General features: G+C 33.8%; 1 protein-coding gene across 2 annotated transcripts in view; it reads left to right on the forward strand.

Moving 5' to 3' along the window:
* efna5a (ephrin-A5a) overlaps nucleotides 1–13,696 on the forward strand; it is a 90,961-nt gene that overhangs the window by 71,584 nt on the left and 5,681 nt on the right. Inside the window, exons 3-4 of one of the 2 annotated variants that reach the window (XM_087301141.1) lie at nucleotides 12,728–12,793; nucleotides 12,934–13,008. In XM_087301141.1, the coding sequence (XP_087157267.1) occupies nucleotides 12,728–12,793; nucleotides 12,934–13,008 (141 nt within the window). The remainder of the gene's footprint in view (nucleotides 1–12,727; nucleotides 12,794–12,933; nucleotides 13,009–13,696) is intronic. The other variant, XM_087301142.1, reaches the window with a different exon arrangement.

The following is a 13,696-nucleotide window of genomic DNA, read 5'->3' on the forward strand; positions in this document are numbered from 1 at the left end:
AATAATTTGCTGTTGTTATTATTGTGTCAACAAAAATAGGAATAACCTATAATGTAATGTAATGTAATGTAACCAATTAACTACAAATTAGGAATTGCAAAATTATTTTATAGGGACAAAATGTGTTCATTGTTACAATATAATTGTATGTATTTTACGACAAAATAATAAAAAAAACACAATTTGATATTCAGAAAAATTCATTTTTGTGTGGGAGTATAAAATACTTTAAAAAATTGTATTTAGAATATATTTTATATAACATATATTTTTATTTAACCATTTAATTTATGCTGTATTTAAAAGAATGTTATAAACAATCCAGGCTTATTCTGAAAACAAGCTCCAAATTCATCCCAGGAGCTAATTTTTTTTCTACCAGGGGGTGCTCTCCTTGAGATCTCACTTTTTTCTCGCTAGTGCCATTTGTGCCTGCAGTTCTCACATAAATTTACTGCTGGCCGCTGTTGACTCACTGACTGACTGACCAATCGACTGACCTGCCCTCCTCCTTCCCTAAACCCAACCAATAGTGTTTTCATAAGCTACGACTGACCTGACACCAGACAACAGTTCAACGAATTGGGCTTGGCTCAGTCGGAAGCAGGATTGAAAGCTTTCATCATTCAGGTACCGTTTCTGGAGGAGTTTAGGAACTCACAGAGCAGGGTGCACCTCAGAATGGATCTAGTGTACTTAGGCCCGGCTCTAAATGAATCAACGCTGTTTTTCAGCCTTCATAAAGCACAGCTATTCTCTCAATAAAATTTATGTTAGCCATTTAACAACAAAGCTAAAAGCTCTGCCCATGTCGCAAATCTGCATGTGATAGGAAGTGAATTTGACCCTCGAATGAAGCGCTTGTGACGCGCGAATGAAGCAAGTAAACTCAAAAGCTTAACGCGTGAATTTATCTGCGCATGCTGCATCTGGTGTGAACACAGCAATACCCTGCTATTTACTTGTTTATTTTATTTTTGGGTTTCTGTTTTTCGTGAACCGTTCTTTGCCAGACTTGAACCCTGGTTTTGCGGTGAACTCCTCTTTGCATTTTAAGTCAACCAATGTGGGAAAGCCGTCCACATGGTGGTAAGCGGTCAGCCTGTAAGCGTGAAAAGGAACAGCATCATACCACCCCATAGCATTAAAGAAATGCAGCCATACGTTCTTCTGGATACATAATTCGTGATCTTCAGACATTTAGATAGGGCTACGTTTTAAAAAAGTACAAACTCGAACTAGGAACTTGAAAAGCACAAGATGAAAAAAACTACATTCAAGTTCAGTCTGTGTATTATTTTAAACAAGTTTGAAACAAGTTTTCCTGAATGATTCTCTTCATTTGTCTGATGTCTGCCTGTCATGATTTAGTTAGACAGAATGTCTTTGTTAGCGGTGTGGCGGCTAATCATTGTGAGTGAGGGGTCGCTCCAGGAGAGCAGAGGGTGACGAGCTCGGCCTCTGTGCTGTCAGTCAGTGCGCCCCGTCCCGCTCAGGAAGCCATCAGGGGGGGATCAGAGGCCCCGGCCCCGCAGGTCAAATGTGAACATGCTCTGGTGACTGCAGTTCAACTCACAATCCTGGACAGCTCAAGGCAGCATGTTTTTCCAATATGGCCGATGTGGAAGTCTGATCTTAATCTCAGAGGATAGAAATCCAATTTCAAGGGAAAGTTTTTTTCGCCAGCCTCTCCCTCCTGCGTGAGCGAGGCCAACGGCAGCGCAGGCTGTCTGATATCAAAAGACCACGACTGCTATTTGTAGTCTAGTCCCTCAATCTTCATAATGCTGTAAGGTAAACCAGAAACATTCCCACTTTGTGCTTTAAGCGAGATCTGATTTGTAGCTTTGATAAGGATCCTGTACTTTGCGCCTTCTGCTTAGCAGTCGCTCTACCTGAGCCAAAACTATTCCCCGCATTACAAAGAGCTCTCAAGAATGTGCAAGAAAACAGATAGGTGTGTGTCTTATCTCAAAGACGGAGCATCAATCCATCTTTCCCTCATTTATCAGGCTTCTCGGTTACATCATATCTGATCTCTCGACCCATAGCTGGAATACTGGTGTCTGGGAGGTTTATTGCCCCCCCGGCCGCATGCGGATCTGGTGTCATCTGTGTGGGAAAGGAGACGTGGATGAGCTGCCCGAGCCGTGACAGTCTAGAGTGTCTTTGAATAAGCAGAGCTGGTATAGTAGTCTAGTCCTAATGTCTGCCGATGAGAGGTCAGTTACATGCCGCATGCTGACAGCGGGGGAATTCTGATGACTGACACAACGAGAGTTTGTCATGTAAGCCACCCGTCAAATCATCCTAATACAGTTGAGGCTGTTGATTATTACTGAAGAAATTTGGTGGGAAATTAGAGAGCTGTTTATGCACTTACATGTACTGTATCTGGGTTTAAAATTCACACAAAATTGCTTTGGAAAATTGGCAATTGGAAAAGTGGAAATTGGCTGTGATGAGTCGCTTGCCAGTTATTTTAGATGGAAAAAAGTATACTGAAATAAAAGGGGGAAAATTTTTTATAGTTTATCTCATGAAATATGCCATGTAAAATAGGTTAAAAACAAATCCATCTGTCTAATTGTATCACAATTTTACATTTTATAAAGTCCACATGAACCAAAAGCTGAGCCTTTTTTTGCATATCATTCCCTTGTAGCTAACTAACGGCAGAGGGGCATGGTTAAGATTATTGTAGCTGAAGCTGTCAAACTGAAATCAAAAGAGAAGGAAAGCCACTCCGAACACAAAAACAAATGGTCAGACTTTGAAGATTACAAAAACATTTTTTTTTCTTTTTAATGGATTAATGGATTAATTGTTAATCTAAAGAACAACAATGTGTGCTAGCAAAATAAACATTGTAAATTTTGCTTCATATGAGAAAACCTTTCTTCTATCACAAAATATAAAAAATATGACTGTCTCACCTTTCCAGCAATATGTGTTTTGTCTAGATTAGAAAAGATTACAATTTCTAAAATAGAATGTAAATATTGTAATATGTAAGTTGTCACTGCCCACTACGGGTAGAAGCTTCACAAGTTTAGAGTAAATTTACAATATATATAGGCCTATATTTTTTTTGGTAGCACTTTATTATAACTACACACTATGAATCATTTAATAAGCATTAGCAAATAGTGAATTCATTATCTGTTAAGCATTACCTCTACATTAACAGATGCTAGGAAGCACTTTATAACTGAAGATACAAATGCTCTATTCTTGACATATAAGCACATATATAATGTGCTTAATGATTGTATTTTCATACTTTGTTAATTATTATTTTTTCAAAACTAAATTAAGTATCGAATCATTCATAAACCAGTTATTTCAGAAAAGTTGCTGGTTTTTAAAAATGATTCAGAATGCGAAATAAATGATTACTAAACTATTCAAATTAATTCATTCATTCATTCATTTTTTTGGCTTAGTCCCTTTATTAATCTAGGGTCGCCACAACGGAATGAACCGCCAACTTATGCAGCATATATTTTAACAGATGCGTATCCAGCTGCTATCCATCACTGGGAAAACTATTCAAATTAACATTTATATATTATATTATATTTTTCAGGATTGTGTTAATAGTTAATTTGTATGTTAATAAATGCTTTATTAACGCAACTTTATCCAGCTTTGTGACCTAATCTAAAGTTAGGACTATTTATCCTTTATAAATGATAGTTAAAGGCTCAAAACAAAAAAGAAAATTAACGACTTTATGCATTTCTATTCATTTGAAGACAAATGAAGACAAAACAAAATAAAATAAAGCTGTATCAAATGAAAAATAAATATTTGCAATCTTATCTGAAATAAAATTACTGCACAGTTTAAACTTCACCAAACAACATTGAAATGTTGCATCAAAATATATTGGTAAATTATTATATTGTTGTTGTTTTATCCAGTTTTATGTTATATTTCGGCACTTCTGTTATTTGGCAATGTTTAAACTTTACAGTAATTTTACTTTTTAGACAAGATTCAAAGATGTATTGTTCATTTGATACCGAGCCTTTGATTACCATTTATTAAAGATTTATAAAGCATAAATAGTCTTCACTTTAGATTAGGTCACACAACTGCATGAAGTTGAGTTAATAAAGCATGTTTTCACATACAGACGAACTATTACTATATGCCTGAATAATAAGAAATGTAATGTTGATTTGAATAGTTTATTAATCATTTACTAACTCAGTCTGAGTGATCTTAAAAAAACTACTCTTAAATACAATTGATTTGTATCAAAATGATTTAATTTAGTCATCAGTAACAAGGTATGAAAGACCAACTATTAGGCACATTTTAAATGTCAAGAATAGAGCATTTGTAATTTGTATCTGCTAACGATAAATAGATGATTTGTGTGTAGTTATTATAAAGCATTACCATAAAAAATTAACAGAGATTTTAATTATATTAAATGTTAAATGATTGCAAAAATATTTGAAGGGTTAAATATAGACATAAATATTTTAAATGTGCAGTAATTTAAGCTTTTCGTTCTATTAGAACACCCTTCTTTTTCTTTTTTAAACTTTCTCATACCGTGAAATAAATTGTTGGTCATACCGCTCAGCCCTTCACTCCCCCTTCACTTCTGCACATCATTCACCATCAGTCCACTTTCCCACCCCAATTATCCAAATACCCACCCCGGGATGTCATCCTAGTAACGTCTCTAGGCAAAAAGTTAATTTCGGACTCTGACAATACTTGTACAATATTCAGTTTGCGCACTCACGCTTGGCAGCTATTTATTGTGGTAGCAGCCGATGCTGAGAGCAAGGTCGAGATGTACACCGCATTTCAGAAGTGGTGTTTCCAATCAATACTGGGATCCCGCTCCAAACTTGACCAGACTTGAGGAACGAGACAAAAGCAATTTCACCCAAATCAAAGGAAATATGCTTGTGGGGACGTGATTAAGGGTTCACAAGCGCCCAGTATGTCAGTGTAGACAGCACATAAGCACATTGATTTAACCCAAGCTCTCCCCGCAGTCATGAGAAGAGAGACAGCAGATTAAGTGCAGCTGGAGACCCCACACAGCAGGGAACCATAGGGGTCAAGGCTGGAAGAGCCACGCTGCATTATGGGAATGTCTGCGAGCTCCAGAGATGAGCCTGCCAGCTAATGGGGGAAAAAAGAGTTATAATTCTTTTCTTCCGACACATCTTTCTCATGTTTCTTTTTCTTTCCAGATCCCGTTATAGCTTTATCTTGACACTTTCGTGGTGGTTTAAAGTGTTCCAATGATATATGAGGCACTGACAAGACACTTATAATGCTTTAATTTGTTTAAATATATATAATAAAAGCAGTTCACTGATGCAGTTTGATAAATGGTGATGATCAAGGTCAAGAAACAAATTTTAACTTTTCACTAAGTTTTATATGATAATATAAAAGGAGGTGTTTCAATAAACTAGCAAAAAATTGTAGTAGCATGTTTCAGATGTGTACACACTTAAATTTTACTTTTCTAAACAGTGGCTTTATATAGTATATATTTATATATCAAATTTAAGTCAGAATTAATAACCCCCTTTGATTTATTTTTTTTTACTTTAAATATTTCCCAAATGATGTTTAACAGAACAAGGAAATTTTCACAGTATTTCTGATAATATTTTTTCTTCTGGAGAAAGTCTTATTTGTTTTATTTTGGCTTTTATTTAGAATGAAAGCATTTTTTTAAGGTCAAAACTATTAATCCCATTGAGCTATATATTTTTAAATTTTCGAATAAATTTAGTCTACAGAACAAACCATCATTATATAATAACTTGCCTAATTACCCTAACCTGCCTGGTTAACCTAAATAACCTAGTTAAACCTTTAAATGTCATGTTAAGCTGTACAGAAGTGTCTTGAAAAATATCTAGTACAACATTATTTACTGTCATCATGGCAAAGATAAAATAAATCAGTTATTAGAAGTGAGTTATTAAAAATATTATGTTGAGAAACGTGTTGAAAAAATATTCTCTCTGTTAAACAGAAATTGGGGAAAAATAAACAAGGGGGCTAATAATTCAGGGGGGCTAATAATTCCGACTCCAACTGTACATACATTTTTTTTCGGTCTAACGCAGTGGTTCCCAAAGTCAGGGTTGCATGACAATGAGAGGGGGTTGCTTGGTGATTTCCAAAAATCAAATCAAATTTTTAATAAACTATTAATATTACAAAATTGTTTCCATAATCTACTGAAGATAAACAATTGTTTTAATAAAAAAAACAACAACATGCAAATAAAAAGCCATCAGTTACCTTTTGTTTTCCACTGGATTGCAACTCCTAGGGTTTTTTTTTTTTTTTTTGTAGTTGTTAGACTGTTGCACTTTTGTGTTGCCAATATGCTCCTGTTTATTTAGACTTATTTTGATTTAAGATTTTAAGATTTTAAATTTGCTTTAAATCTTACAGTCACTGGCCCTAAAAACATACAAATCAATATAATAAAATTATAATAAAGTTCAACTTTGCAATGACTTCAAAAATCACTTCAAAAAATGCACTTTTGTGTTGCCAATATGCTCATGTTTATTTAGACTGTGTGTGTGTGTGTGTGTGTGTGTGTGTGTGTGTGTGTGTGTGTGTGTGTGTGTGTGTGTGTGTGTGTGTGTGTGTGTGTGTGTGTGTGTGTGTGTGTGTGTGTGTGTGTGTGTGTGTGTGTGTGTGTGTGTGTGTGTGTCTGTGTGTGTGCGTGTGTGCGTATATGTCAAGAAAACATTGTTGAATTTATAAAATCGGTCTAGGGCTACACAAACTGACATCGCAATATTTATTTTTCCTGTTATATACTGTATTGCAATATAAACATAATTAAAACAAGTTAACCATAGTTTAACTTCAAATGGGATCAATTTGTAGGGGAGTGCATTTGCATAAAATGTACAGAATCATTGAAAACATTTGACAAAATAATTAAAATGTTATATTTATATTTGAACCTGTGGTTAAAATACAAATACTCCAATATGAAATATATATTTGAAGGCTAAATATAAAATAAAAAATAATTTTTAAGTTCGATATATATGTAATCTATCATCTTTGAACCATCGTTTTCAATAAAGATTTTTTAAAATAAAATATATTTATAGGTAATAATAATAAATAACATTTTAATAGTACTATATATTTACTAGTTTTTAAATGAAATGCTGAACTATTTTAATTTGATAAGTGCTTGCAAAACTAATAAATTCAAGACAAAACCCCAATGTTAGCCAATTGCAGTTAGAATTTTTTACACTTTTTTATGACAACCTCTCAAAAAAGGTGATCAAAGCTTCACTGACACAAGACCACTATAGGATCATTTTGTTTCAGGTTTAGCCTAAATCTTCAATTGTTACCTGTCTGAGCAGTTTGCGCCTTTTCACATGCAAAGGCCTCATTTAAATGCTTCCACCGGCCCCAGAAAGAAGCACAATCAGCATTCATTTTGCTTCCTACTGATATATGCAAGCGCTGCTACATTTGGCAGTGCTGTTTCCCTTGTCATCTCAACCATGAGCCATGTTGCTCAATTTATCCTCCCCATAAAGGAAAGCAAATTAGCGATTTAAGGCAAGACAATGCAGGCTAAAAAACCCTTTTTTTCATGCATCTGTTAGATTTGAGATTTTGTTTTTGTTTTTAGCCTAATGTAAAGAAAGCATGGTTGATTTTATAAAGTTGAGTCTAGGGCTGCATGATATTGAAAAAAAACTGGCGAAATTTTGTTTTTCTGTGGTATATATTGCGATATGAACATAATTTCACAAGATGACACTGCTTGAAAAACAAATCTTAATTTTAGTTATTTGGGATGAAGAAATAAATTAAAGCACAGATAAAAACAATAGATCAAAGAATAAAATGAAAATGACAGTGCTTTATAGTTTTTAGTTTATAGTTCATAGTACTGAAGAATAGAACTTCAATCATCAATTGTAAAACAATAACTCATAGTCTTTATTGTATAAACAAATACAATATTTTTGTAACAACGGCAAACTTTAGAATTTCTTGTGCCCAATTTTGCTTTAAATCTTACAGTCACTGGCCCTAAAAACATACAAATGAATATCTTAATATTAAAATTATAATAAAGTTCAACTTTGCAATGACTAAAAAAAATCACTCTATAAATTGTGTGTTCTATAAATTGTGGTTCCTGGTTAATTATAATCACAAATTACAGATCCAGCGATGTGACTATTGCAGATTTGCACATTGTGATATCAATGCTGAGACGATATATTGTGTAGCCCTGATTGGAACTATAACGGAGAAAGGAAACTTTCACAATATGTCTGATAATATTTTTTCTTGTGGAGAAAGTCTTATTTATTTTGGCTAGAATAAATGCAGTTTTTAATTTCTTTAAAAACCATTTTGCGGTCAAAATTATTAGCCCCTTTAAAATATATATATATATATATATATATATATATATATATATATATATATATATATATATATATATATATATAATATATATATATATATATATATATATTTTTTTTTTTTTTTGATATGATGTGTTGAAAAAATATTCTCTTTATTATAATTATATAAAGTAATAAAAGCACATCCTCGACATTTCCTTTGTAAAACACCTTGACACTTAATAAGTCAGAAATAAAACTTCTTCCGATGTTCAGAATTTTTGTCCTGGAAATGTAAGCAAATTAACACACATTTAATTAAATAATGCACAATTTGCATATATAAACAACATTTAAAAAAAAAAACATTTTTTTATGAAATAATTGTAATTAATTTTAAAGAATTAAAATTAATATGAATAATAATATAATCAACCATCAGTGTCTTCCCTTACAAGGATAGTTTTCCCAAAATTGAAAATTCTGTCATCATTCATTCAAAACTTATTTGAGTTTCTTGTTTATTTTAATCAAAACAACTTATTTCAAAAAATGCTTATTTAAAAAAAAAGTTTAAACGGTAGCTTTTTACTACCATATATTTATTTTACCTACTATGGATGTCAAGGGTTATCAGTTTCTAACATTCTTCAAAGTATATTCTTCTGTGTTTAACATAAAAAATTTACATTTTCAAGATTTGGAATCACTTGAGAACAAGTATAGTGCCATACATTAATTTATTAATTTCCTTCGGCTAAGGCCATTCATTCATCAAGGGTCACCACCACAGCGGAATGAACCGCCAACTTATCCAGCATATGTTTTACACAGTGGATGCCCTTCAAGCTGCAACCCAGCACTGGGAAAAGTATAGTGACATTTTTGGGTAAACTATCCCTTTAAGAAGAACAGGTAGACAGCCTTTCTCTCCACTGTCTCCTCTTTATGCAGTTTGTAATGCAATCTGGCACAGCCAAAGAGAGATGCAAATGTACACCGGTGGGGTGATGGGGGGGGGGGGGGGGGGATGGGGGTGAAAGTAAGCCTTGGTGTTTTTTCCAACAGATCACACTAGACGTAAAGGTGACTAAGTAATGAGCAATGCGAAGCACTTCAATAAATCCCCTCTTTCACCGCCTCAGCGTAATGAGTACGGACTGCCGAAAATGCAATTTCCTTATAGCCAACACAATATGTTCTTGATAATTCAATTGTCGGAGCTCGCTTTCACTGATGTGGACATGCGATTTTAGCTTTTCCTTACCAACAAAATAAACAAAACTGAAATGGATGTCTTGTTTTTCTGGCTGAATGCTGGAAATTTGGAGTATTTGACAATGTAATTCGGTGTAAATAAACTAAGACTAATGTTCCCTGCACGCACGGTTCATTAGTGGCAGGATGATGAATTGCTCTTTCCCTTTACATTTGTTTACTGGCGGCAGATATTTATTGAACACTCTTATCTTGACCACAAGCATCACTTACGGCAGGTTCTTTTTCACCGGACAGCAAATTTACGCTTTTTTCCTGAGGTCCTTTCACTAACCTCTGCTAGCTGTGACCTTTCCACGAGCCTCTTAGATGTTGATTGGTCACTACATACATCAACACCCTCTACTTAAAGCTGTTCTGGCGGCTGGTAACATCAACAGCTGCAAATGACAGATCACAGGCCCAAAGAAACACCTGCCACTAAAAGCTCCGTAATCAGCTGTGATGATACAAATGACTTCTGTTCGGCCCATAAGCCATTTCAGCGATGACTGCTGAAGCTCACATCTTCTGCTCCTCTCACAGCTCTCACAGTAGTCCACAGTACTGCTCTGTTCGGGAGATATAGGGGGTGATGAGAACGGAGAGGACAGGTGTTAGGAAATGGACTTTAAAATGCGTGTGCAGAGATCTTAGAAATGTATAGTCATTATTTGGGAAAGGCTCAAAATTATGGCTACAAATATATCTTACGTTCTGTAAAGATCTGATAATATTTATTACAAAATTCAGATAACAGTTTAGGAATTGTTTTAGATTTAGAGATATGAATTCAAAAAATATTGATTATTCTTATGAAGGAAAACTTTGGAATTGTATTGTCTAGAAATGAATATAAACATGAATGGAAACATTTTTTTTTTTTTTTTGCTTTTTGGTATTTAATGCTAAAATAAGGCAAGGCAGGTTTATTTATATATCACATTTCATAGATAATGGTAATTCACAGTGATTTACATAAACAAAATGAAAGAAACAAGAACATATTATTAAATTAATTAAAAATGATTCAAACAGATTAAAATGTGTTAAAACAAGTTAGAAGAGAATGAAAAAGAAAAGAAAGGCATAACAGTTTGATCTGTCAGACGTAGCATAGTGCTCATTCAGTAAAGGCACAGCTAAACAGATGTGTCTTAAGTCTTGATTTGAATGTGTCTAAAGTTGGAGCACATCTGATCATCTTTGGAAGCTGATTCCAGCAGTGGGAGTTGTAGTAGCTGATAGCGGAGTCACCCTGCTTTGACTGAACTCTTGGAATTTCTACTTTATTTGATTCTATAGATCTGAGTGATCTGTTAGGTTTGTATTCAGTGAGCATGTCTGTTATGTATTGAGGTCCTAGGCCATTTAGTGATTTCTAGACATGTGGCAATACTTTAATATCTATTCTGAATGTAACTGGAAGCCAGCGTAACGACCTGAGGACAGTTGTGATGAGCTCTGATTTTCTGGTTCTGGTCAGAATCCTGGCAGTAGCGTTCTGGATGAGCTGCAACAGTATTTAGGAAGGCTAGTGAGGAGTCCATTACAGTAATCCACCCTGCTGCTGATAAAAGCATGAACAAGTCCTCACTGGAAACAACGCAAGCAAAGTATGCTCTAAATGACAACACTTATATTTAATTGTGAATAAATGTCAAAACATAAATTATTGCTATTATCAAAAATTGTAAATCCAAGAAAACAGATTTTTTAAGTGGTCTCTCCAGAAGTGTATCTTTGTGTTTATACGTACAGTTGAAGGCAAAAGGTTTAATTCTATAAAAAAATATTTTCCAGCTTCTGTTAAACAAATATCACACATTTTTAAACAATAGATGTAGCTCTTTGCCGCTCTACCAAATGTTTGACAATGTTTTTATTGTTTTTAATAACGACTGTTAAAGAATAGCTGTTTTAAATAATGGCTTACACACACAATATTATTGGTTTACAAAAAAATATCAAACAAACATAATCCTGTTGCAATAACTCACTTGATTTTGTTTTTATTGTAAAAAAAAAATGGCATGTTAAATGAGAATCTGAAATATTTCATGGCATACCTTTAAAAATATAATGATTCAGTATTCAAAAATGTTTTATTTTGATTATGTTTTTAAATAAATTGGTCTTACACTTAATATTTTCAGATTTTTGTGTGTATTAATTCCAGTACTTTTACCAAAAACCGACATATATTTTACCAAAAACCGACAAATATTTAACCAAAAACCATTTGGTAGAGGTTGATATTTTAGAAATTATGGGATGTGTTGAAAAAATGCACTGAGTGTGTTAACTAGTGACATTAAGAGTTAAGAAATGGATTCCAAAAATTGATCTTGGTGGGGTAGTTATAGCATTAATAACAAGTTTCTAATAACTCATTTCTTATTTTAGAAATAAGTAGTAATAAAAGCAATAATGACTGGAGTAATATTTTCAGTTGAATCTACATACAATAAGTAATGAATACATATTTAATAAATAAAAATGTAACAATTTAACAGTTTTTAACATTTAATAAATGCCGCCTTGTTGAACAGAATAGTTATCTTTAAAAAGATTTTTTTTAAACTGACCTCAAACTTTTGACCGGTAGTGTACATCAATACACTGAAGGGTATTTTAGCTGATGTCTTTTGTAGTTCATGTTAGAAATGTAAGATGTCTATTATTTTTCACTCAGAAACAGTCAAACTGATGGACCAAAAAGATACCATAAGCAATGAATCTAAACTATGGCTCCTCTCACAATAATACAGATTTATCTTAAATGCTGCTCTGCATCACACTTGAAACACAGCATTGTGAACATCGTTGTCTCTCCTGATAAATGGCTTGTTGTACCTCATTTGTAAGTTGCTTTGGATAAAAGCATTTGCTAAATGACTAATGTAAATGTAGATGAAAATGTTGGCAGTGCGTGTAAAGCTCTGGCTCGACCAGGTATAAAAATGTTTTACTGTTGTCTTAAAAAAAGGACTTTGATTTATTAAACAATGTGTGCAGCATGAATCGATCGGCCCTCATATTGATCATCTGAAATGTTTCCACAGCATCTACACTGGCTGAAAATGGGAGACGGAGCTGCTTGAGGCTGAAAGTTTTCGTCAGACCTACGAGTAAGTTTTACAGGCCCCTCAGGAGAGATCCTGGCGTGGCTTCTGACAAAAGCTGCTTGCAATTGCATCGTTTATCAGCTCTAGAACAGTTCAATGAGTTAAAGATGATGACAACACCCTGTTTTATGTTTCTCCCACAGACAACTGCGATAAAAGTCACGATCGCGTCGACAAATTCGATGATCGAAGCATTAACTCTATAGAAAATAATAATGGTTTGTATTGAACGTTAAATTATAAATTGTATTTTAGGGTGCTTTCACGTCTGTAGATTGATTTTGTTCCAAAACAGCGATTCAAATTGTTACAATGCTTTTATTCTTGGTGCAGTTTGCTATCACACGACAAAGTTTCTAAATGGAACAAAATTGTTAAAACTAGTCACGTGCGAATAAACTTTCCACATTGGTCAGTTTCACGGTTTATTTTCTGGGGTTTTGCTCATAGCTGTCACTTCAATATTAAATGGTCATACCCACAGACATCCTCATTAAAGATAGGTATAAATCAGAGATCAACCTTATTTCAATTGTAAAGGGCTGTAAACATTTTGCCATAATCTGTTGTCCATCATTTTTCTTAAATTTATCTGTTACTTTAAAATTAGACATGTAATAACTATTGTTTTCATTCACATTTTCATTATTATCTATGAGCTTTTAGAATGAGTTGGCTAGAATTATGCATTTATACATTTACGTATGGGGAAAATTAACAAATGAACTGAGATTGCGTTTAGAACATGATTCAGATGAATGGAGGATCAATTGAAGTGTCAGTGTTAATATGAACAAAACATTTATTCACTCAATCATTTTCCTTCGGCTGATCCCTATATTTATGAAGGGTCGCCACAGTGGAATGAACCGGCAACTTATCCAGCATATGTTTTACACAGCGGCT

Source organism: Danio rerio, chromosome 21 (genome assembly GCF_052040795.2).
Source record: "Danio rerio strain M-AB ecotype USA chromosome 21, GRCz13ab, whole genome shotgun sequence".
Taxonomy (NCBI): Eukaryota; Metazoa; Chordata; class Actinopteri; order Cypriniformes; family Danionidae; genus Danio; species Danio rerio.